The sequence below is a fragment of the Fusarium coffeatum genome (assembly GCF_003316985.1).
Source record: "Fusarium coffeatum strain FIESC_28 chromosome Unknown BRIP53273_contig_131, whole genome shotgun sequence".
Classification (NCBI taxonomy): domain Eukaryota; kingdom Fungi; phylum Ascomycota; class Sordariomycetes; order Hypocreales; family Nectriaceae; genus Fusarium; species Fusarium coffeatum.
In genome coordinates, this window is record NW_022157924.1 from 20,666 (window position 1) to 34,749 (window position 14,084).

At 49.2% G+C, this 14,084-nt stretch overlaps 3 protein-coding genes across 3 annotated transcripts; 2 read left to right on the forward strand and 1 right to left on the reverse strand.

Moving 5' to 3' along the window:
- Positions 1 to 136: 136 nt before the first annotated feature.
- On the reverse strand, positions 137 to 5,257 carry FIESC28_06039 (uncharacterized protein; the record flags this gene model as incomplete). Its single annotated transcript, XM_031160184.1, has 2 exons — positions 137 to 5,018; positions 5,076 to 5,257. 2 exons carry the CDS (start codon positions 5,255 to 5,257, stop codon positions 137 to 139), a joined length of 5,064 nt encoding a protein of 1,687 aa, XP_031015733.1.
- Positions 5,258 to 5,674: 417 nt separating this feature from the next.
- On the forward strand, positions 5,675 to 7,183 carry FIESC28_06040 (uncharacterized protein; the record flags this gene model as incomplete). Its single annotated transcript, XM_031160185.1, has 2 exons — positions 5,675 to 6,527; positions 6,579 to 7,183. The coding sequence occupies 2 exons, from the start codon at positions 5,675 to 5,677 to the stop codon at positions 7,181 to 7,183; spliced, it is 1,458 nt and encodes a 485-aa protein (XP_031015734.1).
- Positions 7,184 to 12,343: 5,160 nt separating this feature from the next.
- On the forward strand, positions 12,344 to 13,420 carry FIESC28_06041 (uncharacterized protein; the record flags this gene model as incomplete). Its single annotated transcript, XM_031160186.1, has 1 exon — positions 12,344 to 13,420. One exon carries the CDS (start codon positions 12,344 to 12,346, stop codon positions 13,418 to 13,420), a length of 1,077 nt encoding a protein of 358 aa, XP_031015735.1.
- Positions 13,421 to 14,084: the final 664 nt, after the last annotated feature.

Genomic DNA, 14,084 nt, shown 5'->3' on the forward strand with positions numbered 1-14,084 from the left:
AAGGAACTACAGTATCAAGAAGAGGGTGCCGAAATTGGCATCGACAAGACGCGGCTTTGGTTATGAAGGAGGTTTAAAAAACATATATTATTTAGACAATCAAATTCGTTGCATCTATTCTCTTTTACAGACCATATTACGCCAAAGAATCAACATGATGTGTAGGAAGCTGCGCCAAAACATCGAAACCACCAGTGCCCACTTTTCCAAGTCTGCCCATTACCAACCGACCACTGGGTGTAGACAAATCATCCCAGTCACCATCCAATACAGCATCCTTGAGGAATCCCAAAGTCGTCTCGAAACTCATCTTAGTGAACGGACTGACATTGCCCTTGAGACCCATTCGGTTGAATGGTGTGAAACCACCACCTCGGGTCATGTGGTCACCAATCAGGTTCAAGTGTCTTTTGTCGACGGCAATACCGTGAGAGTCGAAGACACCAAACAGTTCTCGAACAATGTTATTCCGAGCTGCCTCAACACCATAGACCTCCAGGACGGCGGCAATGTCATTGGTCTCAATGCGGTTCGGGTCAATGAAATCGCTGTACCGCTGCATGGCCTGCAAGTTGACACCTGCTGTGTGGATGACCTTAACCATCTCGTCCTTCTTCGTCTCCTTATTTGGTCTCTTCTCCTCAACGAAAGTGCAGGCTCCGACACCTGAAATTTCCTGAATCACGGTCTTCTTCACAGCATCCTGAACAAGGTTGAGCATGAGGACCTTGGGAATGGCTGAGTCGTACTCGAGCGTGAAGCTGCAGGAAGTTCCATGCTTCTCGTCGAACACGAATTCCGTGATTTCGTCATATTCCTCGAGAACACGGTTGGTTCGTGCCTTGGCACCCCAATTGACAGCATCACCACCTTCCTCTTCCTCCTCCTCACCCGCCTGACGTGGGCTGCCACTAAAGCCTTCGTCATCATCGGCATCGGCGGCATCCCGGACCATCTCTTGCTGCACGGCATCATCCTCATCATCGTTAGGGCCATACGAAACTGCCTCACTTCTGTTGGCTCGCTGTTTAGCGTTTGTGGCGTCCTCATCACCTTCATCGTCGTCGTCGTCTTCGTCGAAATTGCCAGCAGCCTCGGCATTGGGGGCAGCGGTTTCTACTACACCAGCCTTCACGCCAACTTCTGGGGTGGCCATCGTGGAATGATTTTGTCGCTTCTTAATGTCCCTCTTCACGAGAGATAATAAGCGATGGAGGAGCTTCTTCTCTACTGCATTGACAACATCTGAAATCTTGATGGCATACGTCTTTGTGTACTCGTTGGAATCAAAGAATTTGAGGTCGATCGAGTAGGTCTTGGCTGAACCATAAAGCTTGCCCTGGCCAACCTTCTCCTCAACGCTGATGTTGTCAAGAATATAACCAAGAGGCAGCACTGAGATTGACTTGGCAAAGATCTCCGCGTCCTCCGCAGACATCTCCTCAATGGGGTAGATGGACATGGCCGGGGTGGAAATCTTGTTGCTAGCCGTCATGAGAATTTCTCGGAGTCGAGGAATACCGAGTGTGACGTTCTTGGCAGAGTGACCAGCCAAATGGAAAGTGTTCAACGTCATTTGTGTCGAAGGCTCTCCAACAGATTGTCCGGCCACAATACCGACAGCTTCTCCAGGCTCAACGAGAGAGCGCAAGTATTTCATCGCGAAGAGCATCTCTGCATTCTTCTTGTTCAGGCTGACACGCGAGAGGGCGAGCTTGTTCTTGTCAGACTTGTCGCGGACAAGACCATCCTTGTTCTCTTTGAGGTATTCAGTCATTTTCTTGAAGAACGTCTCAGAAGTGGCAAAGGCAGTTGTAGCGGGGTTGAAGTGACTCGAAACCGGGTCCTGGGCTTTAGGATCATGGACCTTGGTGTGCTTAAGGGCCTTCTTCATAAACTTGGTAATAGCCTCGCGATGCTGTCCTAGGCGTTCTCCAACGCTCGGATCGTATTGAAGTTGTGCGGCCTCTGAAGTGACATTCTCCAAGATGAAGCTGAAGTCGTTTAAGTACTTCTGTTTACAAACATCAAGACCATCCTCGCCATAGAGGAACTGGATCATGGAGCCATCAGCGTCTCGCACGGTGGTATCGTACGCGACAGTCAGGCCCTCCATGCCCTTGATGACACATCGCTGCAGATAGCCGGAACGTGATGTCTTGACTGCAGTATCAATCAGACCCTCTCGACCAGCCATATGATGGAAGTAGTACTCCTGGGGGCGGATGCCTGTAAGGAAACGCTGCACAATGTAACCACCGGCTCGAGCGTGTGTCTCAAATGGGTTAAAACATGGCAATGACTTGCCACTAACCATGATTGGCACACGGCGACCTTCCAGAACCTGTTGACCAAGGTTACAAGAGATTAGAGAGGCGTTGACTCTGGATCCTTTCGCACCGGATGTCGTCATTGCTTGCATCTGGTTAAAGGGGAAAGCTTTCTCGAGGGCGATAGGCATAGTGACTTGCTGGATCTGATCTGTGATCTGTCCAAGACTGCTCTTCATGAGAAGATCGAGACCCTCCTGTTTGTTGTCATCGCGAAGTACCTCTTCAAGACGCTCCAGGAGTAGAGGGTCCCTGGGACCAGGGTTCTGCTCAAGTGAAACGTAGGAAGACGCAACTTCAAGTCCAACTGAGTCGACAGGTACAAGTGCTTGTCGTCGGGCCAACTCGCCCTCCGGCGTGAGTCTCAAGTCATCCATACCACACGAAAAAGCCCTCATGTTAAGGTACCGCGTGAGGAGCCTGCCCAGACTACTCAAGAATTTACCCGCAACAGCAGGGCCATAAATTTCATGGACAGCGTGTATGGTACCACCAGAACTAGGACCGATTTGCGATTTGTCCAGAATTCCAGTAATAAACTCGCCATTCTGGAACAGTACAGTGCCTTCTTCGGAGTTCTTACCCCACTGACTAGCCTTGATCTGCGTCGCAGATTTCAGGCAAAGCCCACCACAATTGGGAGGCTGCATATTCTTCAGAATGGTAGTGATGACTTGCTTTCCGGTCCATCTAGCAACAGGTCGGATTACTGCTGGAGCAACAAGCTCGATCCTCTCGCCAACAATGTGGCCACTTTCAGGGCGCAATGCATTGTAAACCAGCTGTTGATAGTCGCCCTTGGTGAGAAAAGTATCACGGTTGCAGAGAGCAACGGAAACTGAAATGTGATCCTGAATGAGACCTCGGAGAGGCTTTCCAGCTGTAGCAGAAAGGTATTGGTGGTCGGTATCAGCAATCTGGAGAGCCTCTGCTCTGGCAACTTCGTTCTGAGGGAAATGCATGTTCATTTCATCACCATCAAAATCGGCATTGTATGTGTTGCAGTTGGCGTAGTGCATGCGAATGGTCTTTTCGCCAGGGAGAACCCGAACTCTATGACCCATGATAGAAGGTTTATGAAGGGTTGGTTGTCGGTTCATCAAGACGACATCACCGTTTGTAAGGTGACGGTAGACCTTCTTGTTCCTAGTCCGAGCAGCGTTGCTGCTCGTAGGGGCAAGGAGCTGGTTGGCCAGCGACACACGATCATCGACTGACTTGTTGCGAAGATTGACAATCTGGCCATTTTCGTTCTCAATTGCGAAAGCACCAGGCCATTTGTCGACGCCGTTGATGACTGCTTGCTGCATGTCACGGAAATTGTGGCTTGTAACAGGCTCAGGATATGTCAATTTCTTGGCAAAAACAGGCGGCACACCGATTTCGTTTGTCTCGATGTTGGGATCGGGCGAGATGACACTTCGGGCTGCGTAGTTGACACGCTTACCCATCATATTCTTTCGGAAGAGACCCTCCTTCTTTTCGAGCTTCTGCTTGATACCATCCTCATTGCGCTTCGCCGCCGCGCCTTGAACGGGATTCTTGTCCTTGTCGATGAGCGAGTTGATCGATTCCTGTAATTCTGTCCATGCTTGGTGCAGCTGATTAACGTCGGCGGCCTCCTCCTTCAATTGCTTATGTAGTCGGGCTATCGTCCCGCAACCTCGCAGGATGTTTTTGTAAAGAGAGTTTTGTTGGGCTTCAGAAATCTCAGACTCCCCTGTTCGCGCTTCGGGACGGTAGCGATTGGGCGGGACTAGGATGGTCATCAAGAAGAACATATCAGGCGTGACCTTCGTGGAGCTTCGGGATGGGGGTTTTGCGTTATACAAGAGGGAGATCAACTCTTGCTCCTTGGTGAAAAGTTCGCTCAGACGGGCTCGAACTTCCATGGCGCTAATATATCGTTGTGAAGAATCAGTAACGGCGGTAGTGTCGGCGTCCATCATCTCTGTATCCTGGTCGGCATCCGCTCTATCGAGTTGTGATTTCTCAAGAGTTGGAGAAACGACATCCGCCACACCTTCGTCAGATGAGTACCCATCAGGTTTTTGTTTAGTTGTGACTTGTTGAACTCTGGCCATGGCATCGGCTTGCTTGAAGTTCTTCTGAGCCATCTTGGCCTTTTCCTTGTCAGAGAGCGACCTCTCAAAAATCTTGACAAACCGATCCTTGCGGTATGAGGGCGAGATGCCGCCACAGCTGGAGCAAAGTCTTCGCTTGGTGATTTCTGCAAGAACCTCCTTGATAATCTCACGACGCATCTCGCTTGAGCCTTCGTGCTTTCCCCTTTTCGTGTCGCCGCGTTTGATCTTGATACCGCGCAGACATTTTTCAACAAACTTGTCTCTTGCGCGAGTCACACTGTCAATCGAACTGCTGGCGCCTTCCTCTTCTGCTTCGCTTTCCAATTCAGAGAAGTTGCCAAGTTCAATAGCCAGTTCGTTTTCGCCAATAACGGCCACCATGTGGGCTTCTTGAATCAAGCCATGCTGAAGCAGCTTCAACTGGCACACGTACTTGTGAAGATCTTTCTGAGGAAGTCGGAAGCCTTTGCAGTAGACGCAGGAGGCCTTCAAGAGTCGATAAGCTTGGTCCATGAAGACAGGGTGGTAGACTGGGACAGGAAGCTGGATATGGCCAGCATGGCCTGGGCAGGTAGCCTGGTTGAGGTTACATGTTGTACACCTCCAAGTTAGTTAGCGTCAACCCGTCAAGATTCGGCTCGAAGACGTCTGAACTTACGGCGCATCACCCCAGGAGCCAAGAGCAGGATCATAGAGACCACCTGGGACGGGATTGAGAAGGCTGTCGAAAGTACTGTCGTTTTCTATCCTCTTCACAGAGATTGCTCGGATTTCTTTTGGCGACAGGAATGTAAACTCGACGCTTTCGACCCCGGACGAGATCGGCTGCGCGATATTCATAGTGATGTTGTTGTCGCTCTCTCGAGCGAAGAAATTAGCGATTGAGCGACGTCTTTGGGTTAACTCATAAAATCCATTCCCCAGCGCAGTAGACTATGCGAAGTGAAAGTAAATCATGCAGACAGTGGGGAGCTTTGCGAGAGAACAATTTTTTGGCGGTGCGGGACGGCAGAAATTTAGACCGACCCATCCGCAGCCACTTCTTCCAGGCAGGCAGCGCGCGACTGACCTGCGCGCGGGTCCAAGTCCATGCGTTGCCATCCATTCGCATCATCTTCCAAGAACCTATTTTACACGCAATAATCAAGCAACACCGCCCACCGAATCGCAACATTCAACGCCAATAAGGAATCGAACCGAATACGCTCAACTTTCCAAAAGGATAACGAGCAGCTTCAGAGCTGCGCCGGTCTGCAGATGGATCGCAACAGCCAATCCCCTGGCCTCGGCCCTCGCCATGATGCTTCGTCAAGAGTGCAGAAGCCAGAGTCTGCTGCGGATCGGATGGCTGCACTCAAGGCACGTGTTGCGGCAGCTATTGGAACCAGCAAAGCCAAGGGTGGCTTGAACGTTGGACTTCACCCTGCTTTGGAAGACTTGGGATCATATAAGCCGTCAAGCAAATCGAAGGAATCAACACCTACACCCACGAGCGGACGGCCAGACAGGCCTCGATCACAAGATGCGTTTAGAACGGCTTCGGTTGGTAGGGAGAACGGAGAAAACCCGTACTTCGATCCAAATGCTTCAGCACAACCAGGTGGAGGAAAGGCACGTCCGTCTCGATCGCTTGAGATGAATCAGAAGGGCAAATATATCGCTCAAGGCAATGCCATACGTCGACAGGCCGCCCTCGAGGCGATGAAGAAGCGAATTGCGGAGCAAACTCGAAAGGCTGGCATTGACGACGATCTAGATGTGGAAAGAAACTTTGTAGTGGAAGCACCCCCAGCTATCGAGTGGTGGGACGAAGCAATTGTCGAAGGCGAAAATTACGATGTAATTGATGATCGCTCTAAACTCAAACTCACTCCGCCCGACACCATCATTACCGAATATATACAACACCCTGTTGCTCTTGAGCCCCCTCAAGATGGACATGTCCCTGCTGCTAAGCCAATGTTCCTGGTGAAAAAGGAACAGAAAAAATTGAGGCGACAGCGGAGAATGGCCGAGTTGAAGGAGATGCAAGCTAAGATTCGTTTGGGATTGGTGCCAGCACCTCCTCCCAAAGTCAAGAAAGGGAACCTCATGCGAGTCCTTGGTGACGGTAAGTCTGCCATGCATTTGTATTTGCGCAATATACTGATATCTGTACTAGTTGCTGTCAAGGATCCTACCGCTGTCGAAGCACGTGTAAACCGGGAAATTGCAGAACGCCACCAGAAGCATGTCGAAACAAACGAGGAAAGGAAGCTCACTAAGGAGCAGAAACACGAAAAGTTGGCATCAAACCAACAGAAGGACGCCGAAAAAGGAATTCACATGCTGGTTTTCAAGATTGGCAGTTTGGCGAACGGACAACATCGATACAAGATCGGCGTGAACGCTGAACAATTGGCACTCACAGGAACATGTATCATGCACCCCAAATTTAATCTGGTTATCGTTGAAGGAGGCGAATGGGGTATCAAGAAGTTCAAGAAGCTTATGCTTAACCGAATCGACTGGACCGAGAACTCGCCGTCAAGAGACCGAGACGGAAAGCAAGGTACCACACGCGACTGGCTTCTCGCCGAAAAGGACAACGGCGAGCTCAAAGACATGTCGATGAACGAATGTAAGCTCGTCTTCGAAGGTGAAGAAAAGGCACGGGCATTCAGAAAATGGGGCAGCAAGGTCTGTGAGACAGATTCTGAAGCGAGAGATGCTCTGGCTCGAACAAAGATGGACAATTTTTGGCAACTCGCGAAAGGCTTCGCTTAAAGCAAACCTACTGTAATTAATTACGACCAGGGAGCATACCAACCCCTGTGGCTGCGCTTAACAAGCTGAGCGGCAAACATCCGATACCCCTTCGAGCCGAGGACCGTTACAAGACGGAAGCCTTGGCGTCTTTATGTTCAGTGGTGTATCAGCTGTCGATGACAGTTCTCATGATTCTTTTCTCGGTCTTTGTTGGGTCTTTACTATCGGAGACGGAAGTCGTTTTCAGTTAAGAGAATTGAACAGTTTGCTGACCTGCAATTCACGGGGTCACAATTGTTGACCCGTGGTATTCACAGAAAACGGCACTTTAGTCGGGGATCTTTTACGGTAGGATAAAGCCTAGACTGATAGACGGATCAATAACTACACCATAAAAACGAACTTTGCGTGTGCTTGTCTTTCATGCTGGCCCTCGTCCGACCCAACCTTGTTAAATCAAGCCTCGAAAAACAGAGCTGTGGGTTGGATGCACAATGTGAATTCTGTACTTGAGTACATTTCACAGGAGTCTTGGGAGAGCGCGGCCGCTTCAATAGGTACCTTGCGTATGTATCTTCATCCAGAAGTCCCGTGTGTACCAGTCGTGTCTACATATCACCAGCAATCGCCTACCGAGGTGCAAGGATACAACCAAGAGGCAAACTAACAATACTGCAATGACGAACTAAAACGGAAGGCAGAAACCGGGCAATGTTCCGTTCTGGGTGACATGGCTCTACGTTTCTTGTGTGACCTTCCATTACCAAGCCGGGTGAGGCTAGCCGCGAGATCTTCAAGATCCTTAAGATCACCGTGGTCTGGAAGGCTCCAACAAGAAAGGATCCCCGCGGACCCCTGACCGAGAAGAAAGAGACAAACCGGGGACCGATGATGACCTTGTCCAGATCCAGGTCCAGGTCCAATTCCAGGGTCTGGTCACGGCAGGGCTGGAACGGTTGGAGTTCGCTAAGGAGGCTTTTACTGAATGTATTGGAACGGTGATCAAGCTTTGAAGGCTAGAATTGCCATGCCTCTAGGTACGTGCGTATATGTCAAGCTCGGGGGTGGGTAAAAGACTGGTTTTCCGAATGGAATTAATGTATCCTTTAGACTATCGACAGAAGTGCACACGAGGGTCAGAGAAGCCATACATATGTTCCTCGAATACTGACTGATAGAATAAGTATTTGCAAGATTCTTCATCACCTTCAAGATATAGCTCAACGTGACGGTACTTTACAGAACAGGCTTTGTTAATCGACCAACATGGTGGGCAATGCCATCCTGGGACCCTGCCAGGATGCAGAGTTGATGGTCTCCGTATAAGCGCAGTATTGGCAACGACGGTGGAAGCCTATTGCTTGCACTACGTGACTACGGCCCATGGCATTCCCAATGCAGAACTATCTGCAGGTGACAGAGCCAGGGGAATCGGAATGTCAGACAAGTTGTTGCACCTCTTTCCAATGACTGGGCCTGGGCCTGGACCTTGGAGCCAGTAAGCTCATACATCAATCAATCAATCGGTGATTGCAGTTTTAGGACTTGATTGAGCCATCATTTCCAAGTCGAATACGATCGCAAGGTAGGCGTCAAATCACTGATTGTAGCCAAGCTCTCAGCTCTTCAGTACCTACAGAGTACCTGTGCTGCAGTTTCTGTATCAGGCCAAAGTAGCGATTGACCTTTATAGAATGGCTGGTTATCAGGGTATAGGTAGTATTCAGTGTATTATCCGTACCCATCTTGGACAATAGAGCTCTGGATTCAACACATAAATATCCTTACGTCTGACCAGGTTGAGTTTAAGCTTATCTATCTTGTCACCTGGGTAATCGTGAAAGAAGAAGTAGATTGTACTAGTCTATTGAGTGATATGCAGGTGCCTGCCTGCCTGTTTGTCTAGCAATGGATGAATACGAAAATCTGAAGACAATGAGAGGAATACTAGATTAAAATGTTGATCTTGGTGCAGATTCACTATACTGTATCTATAACTTAGTAGTCTACTCACTGCTTTACAGTATCGTGAAGCATGGAAGTCTACCCATAGTTCATGGCCAATTAACGAGCACGTATAACATAATATGCATTCATGTCCGTAGAGTAGATGACTTACTGGGAACAAATTTCTCGGTCTTTTTTAGTTGTACTAGGCTAGACTGGGTTACATACCGTATGTGGATGGCGTCTCGGCGGCAAAAGAAAGGATGGAAAAAAGAGCCTAAAGAAAAAAGAAAATTTGGCGCGCCTATTAAGCCAGCCTGTGCCTGCCTGTTCAGTTGACTGTCAAGATTGTGACAAGGACAAGGACAAGGACAAGGTCTAGGTCTAGAGGCCAGGGACCCCAGAAGCACTCGGACGTCCGTCTTGGCCTCGCCCACTCGGGCAAACTCATCGCAACTTTACCTTCTATAGTAGTAGTAGACTACGAAAACCTACCTAGGATAGTTGAGGAAAGACATGAAATAATTAACGTGTCTAAAAGGAAAAGAAAGAAAAAAAAAAAGAAGGCCTGCGTCGCCTGAGTAGTAAGAGCTCATTATCAATAAACAATCCGGGTGATCGATTAATTATAAGCATCTTATTACATTCAGCATACATATACTCGTTCAAAAACTTACTATTAGACTACCTTGGCTACAGAACAGTCATCATACGGTTGTTTCTCAACTATATTTTTGGGTCTATACAGAAATATTCTGCCTAGACATAAACACACACTTTGATGAGAATGTGAAGATGTAATGTAATGCTCCGGGCACAATGTACTAAGGGAAGAACGGACCATTAGAAGGACCGGGCCGCCGTTCGTAGGGCTTCGCTTCCATTGTTGTGCAGACATTAGGAGACCAATGTGCCTTCTGATTCGACTCGGTTGCGCTCATTATTGAGGCTATTTACAACTAATTTTACCTATTGCTGTGTAGTATGCACCCAGTAAGTAATGGATGTAAAAGTTCTTCAAGCTGCCCGGGCTGAGCTGAGCTGGCTACTAAGGTACTGTACTGTAGGTGTTTTTTGTTTTGCGGGGCGCCACCGACCGTTGAGATTGGGGCCAGGAACATGCCGAGATGTCTACTTCCACTTTGGGTAAGGCGACAAACACTGTGAGCAATAGAGGCCGTTAGGTCGCAAATGGGGCCGTGCAAGACCGTTTCGATGCGATTCTGGCACTGTCTTTGTGTTACATCGTTTCTTCACTCACTCCACAAGTTCCTGACCGCGCCCACTCAATTATTATTCCGTTTGGACGACACGACACGAGGATAAATTGGGGATAAGCAAGACCAGATGTGCGAGCGAGCGAGTGAACGAGTGCACTTGCAGTCTGCAGCCGGTTACATTGGATGGATAGATGGATGGTTGATCCATGATCCATGACCCATGGCCCATCTCCAGGCCGGAGACTCGGCCCTGTCCCAAACGAAGAGCACTTGACCGGTACGACAAGGGTTGTCTTCCCTATTATCCATCATCCTCTGGGGATTCCTCGGCCTCGAACCGTTACCTTCCTCGTACATTACCGTATCGGCTGTTCGGATCAAGCCCGGCTCCTGTCTTGGCTCTTGTCCCCCTGGCTTACTTGCACCTTGCACTTTGCAGATTGCAGATTACACTGAGCCGGACTCGCACGAGTCGCACCACCTGATCCGTCTCTTCAAAACAGATAATGGGGAAAAAAGCCGCCCAGTTTACCTTGATGGAAGATGCTTTGCCTTGCCCTGTGCCCTTCTCTGCTGTGCTTGGTGAGTATCTCTCTAGCCATAAAACCTCCCTCAAGGAAATGCAGGGTTATAAACCATCGGTTATCCTCCACAAATCAAGGGATTGCGCAATATGCAGCGGCAGAACCAAGCAGAACAGAGTCAAGATAGCCAGAAATGGCGTCAATGATGCTGTAATAGCGAGGTCATCGCGATCTACCAAGATGCTATAATCTAGGACAGACAGGAGAGGAGAGCAGACCAATGGTAACTGCATCTATCCACTTAGATGCCACCATCCAAGTTTGGACATACAAAAGACGGTGCTCCAGTCAGTACAGGACTTAGGTAGGTAAACTGCATGGGCCAGCCTGCTAAACGGGGGCTGTGCGCATGCTTCAGTGCAATAAGTCTTCCGAGGCTGTTGGTCCTTAGTTCTCAGAGGTGGAGAATCATGTCAAGTGTCGTTCAGAAGCTAGGTGCGTGATGGGACGATGGGAATCCAGGATTGGACATGTCCTTTTACTCTGTGACTTTGTTCGTCGTCGTCGTTGCACCACCCTATCTGATTTGGTCCAACAACGTCCAATTACGTACTGTTAGTTAATACTATACGGTTCTTCTTGGTAACCGAACCCTGGTCTTAGCGGAATGCGGCCCTTTGTACCTTTAGCTTGCGTTGGTTGACTTGACTGTAGACTCTAATTTGGGCGATCAAGCTCGAGCCTTTAAGCTCTGACCTCGATTGAGTAGGTTATTCTAGCGATACCGTTATCTGTCTGGCCTTTTGCTATCCGCGAGATCTGTCATGGGCCAAGATGGCCCAGCCGTCTGGTTGGCGAACGACATCCTGGCCTAGACCTCATTTCGCTCTCTTCCCGGCCCCGTCACCCGCTTCTCGACACCTTCCCAGTGGCTCTTTACCTACCTTACCCGTCTCCCCACCCTGGAATCCATGCCATGCAGGCGGAGTCTGATCCTTCAACAATCCTCGTCTGTTCTGTTCTGGTCTTGTCTGGGTCTAGGTAATTCATCCATCAACAGTGGCTTCGTCAAAGAGGATCTAAGTAATCGACATTCCCTGTATGTCGCCCAAGACAGGACAGGACAGGACAAGACAATACAGCTACCTAATCACCTACCTATGTATGCTTGTTGATACTTGTCCGTGTTGCCACTCTCTCTACTGCTCTTGACCTTGACCTTGACCTTGACTTGATCCCATCCTCTGTTGGTCGAGCTCTCGTTGTATTTATCCAACTCGTACCCCGTCATGGGGCTTGCCAACTTGGTCGATGAATCTCTGCTCACTGCAGTACCTAATCTAAACCATACCATACCATACCAAACCAAACCCATCTATCTACCTACCTACCTGCCTACCGGAAGTGCATGGCTCATGAGACCCTAGCATTTAGCTCCCCACGCATTCTAACCCGACCCTCGCATCCTTTTTCCAACGACCTCAAATATGTACCTTACACCTCCCTCGACCTCGAACTCTCCAGTATCGCAGTATTCACAATTTTTCGAAGCGGCTTCACCCAGTCCTGATCCTTCTTGTTCTGCGAATCGCTTGTCGTCTTGCTACGAGTCTCCCTTTCAGCAAGCCGTTTCTACTGGCGTTTCCCGATCAGACTTGGAATCGGATCCATATTCCCATCACACTCGCTGGTACTCAGTACATCAAACTGAGCTTTTATCACCGCCTCCCATGGACCACGGTAGTACTGCCTGGGTAACCCCGGATGGATTGGTCGCGGGCACAAGTACAGCATCTTCGAGTTCCGTAGAACCCGATGCCCTGCATGCTGACTTCAATGCATTTGCGGCATACGACTCATGTTTACCTGCACCGTACCAACCTCATGATGCTTATATGCCAGCGGGCCGCAACCCATCAGTTCATGAACCTTCACTACCTTCTACTAGCCAATCTACGCGGGCGCCAACACTAGGAGCGAGGCCGTCATATGGGTACTTGCAGGACCCAGCAAGCTCAAGATTCAGAGTAGAAGGTTCTGTCAGCACCTATGGCCAGGGATATGAACCGCAACCATATTCGGCTCCAGGACCGCCAGCTACCACCTATCAGACCGACGGAGCCGCCTTCACCTCGAACCTGCCCCCAAGCCTCAGCGCCAATAGTTCAACAGCATGGCCTAAGCAAGAATATGAAGTGACGCCATTCTACCCTACCCCGCAGAGTCAACTCCCAGATCTTGGCCAGGAGAGGAGGTTGTTGAAAACAGCAAAGGTCAAGAGACCCACCAGGAAACACACGTCAAAGGAGGAGGCCAACTTCCAGTGCGAAGTCAAGGGTTGCGGCAAGTTCTTCAGTCGCAGCTACAACTACAAATCCCATCTGGAAACCCACGATGAGAAGCGCGAATATCCTTTCCCATGTACTGTTGATGGGTGCACCAAGAAATTTGTACGCAAAACAGATCTCCAACGCCATCACCAGAGTGTACATATGAAGGAACGCAACCATAAATGCGATTACTGTGGACGTCTCTTTGCTCGAAAAGATACTTTGCGGAGGTAAGCCCACTGATTCTTGACCTGAGTCTGCAAATGCCAGTATTGACCGACCACTCAGACACATGGAAGACGGCTGTGCAAAGCGATTTGATATCGGCACGCTGAACCTACAAGGGCCTGGGTTTACGGGGTTGGGTATCGTTAGCCCACCTAGACCATCCGGTTTAGATTCTCACCGTCCTGGGTAGACTTCCCGAATAATTTGCTTACATAGTGCTTGAAAACAACCCGAAGACATGCATGTATTCTTGATCTATCGGAGATGAGATACTCCAAGGCACGGCGTGCTGTGGACATGACCTCCAACAGTATACGGACATCTGCAAACTCAAAGTGGTCTTAAAGCTTGACACAGGAATACTCGAGGTAGGTCGATTATGCACTCAAACACAACGTGAAACCCAGTTTGTATTACGTTCAGCAACTAATTGATATGATCTAGAAACGTCACTGTCTACCAAATAGATGGAAGTATGGAAGTTTCACATCGTGTATCTGCATTTGCCAACTCGGGAATTCAGCTGCGCTTATAGAAGGCTCGTGACTAGAAACCTCGGTGAACACGACATAGCTACGTTCAAACTCTGAATCGTAACTATGAGGAGAAACGAGGAAACTATTTGGTCAACATTTCACATGCCAACGAATTACGCCATGTATCTTGCTTC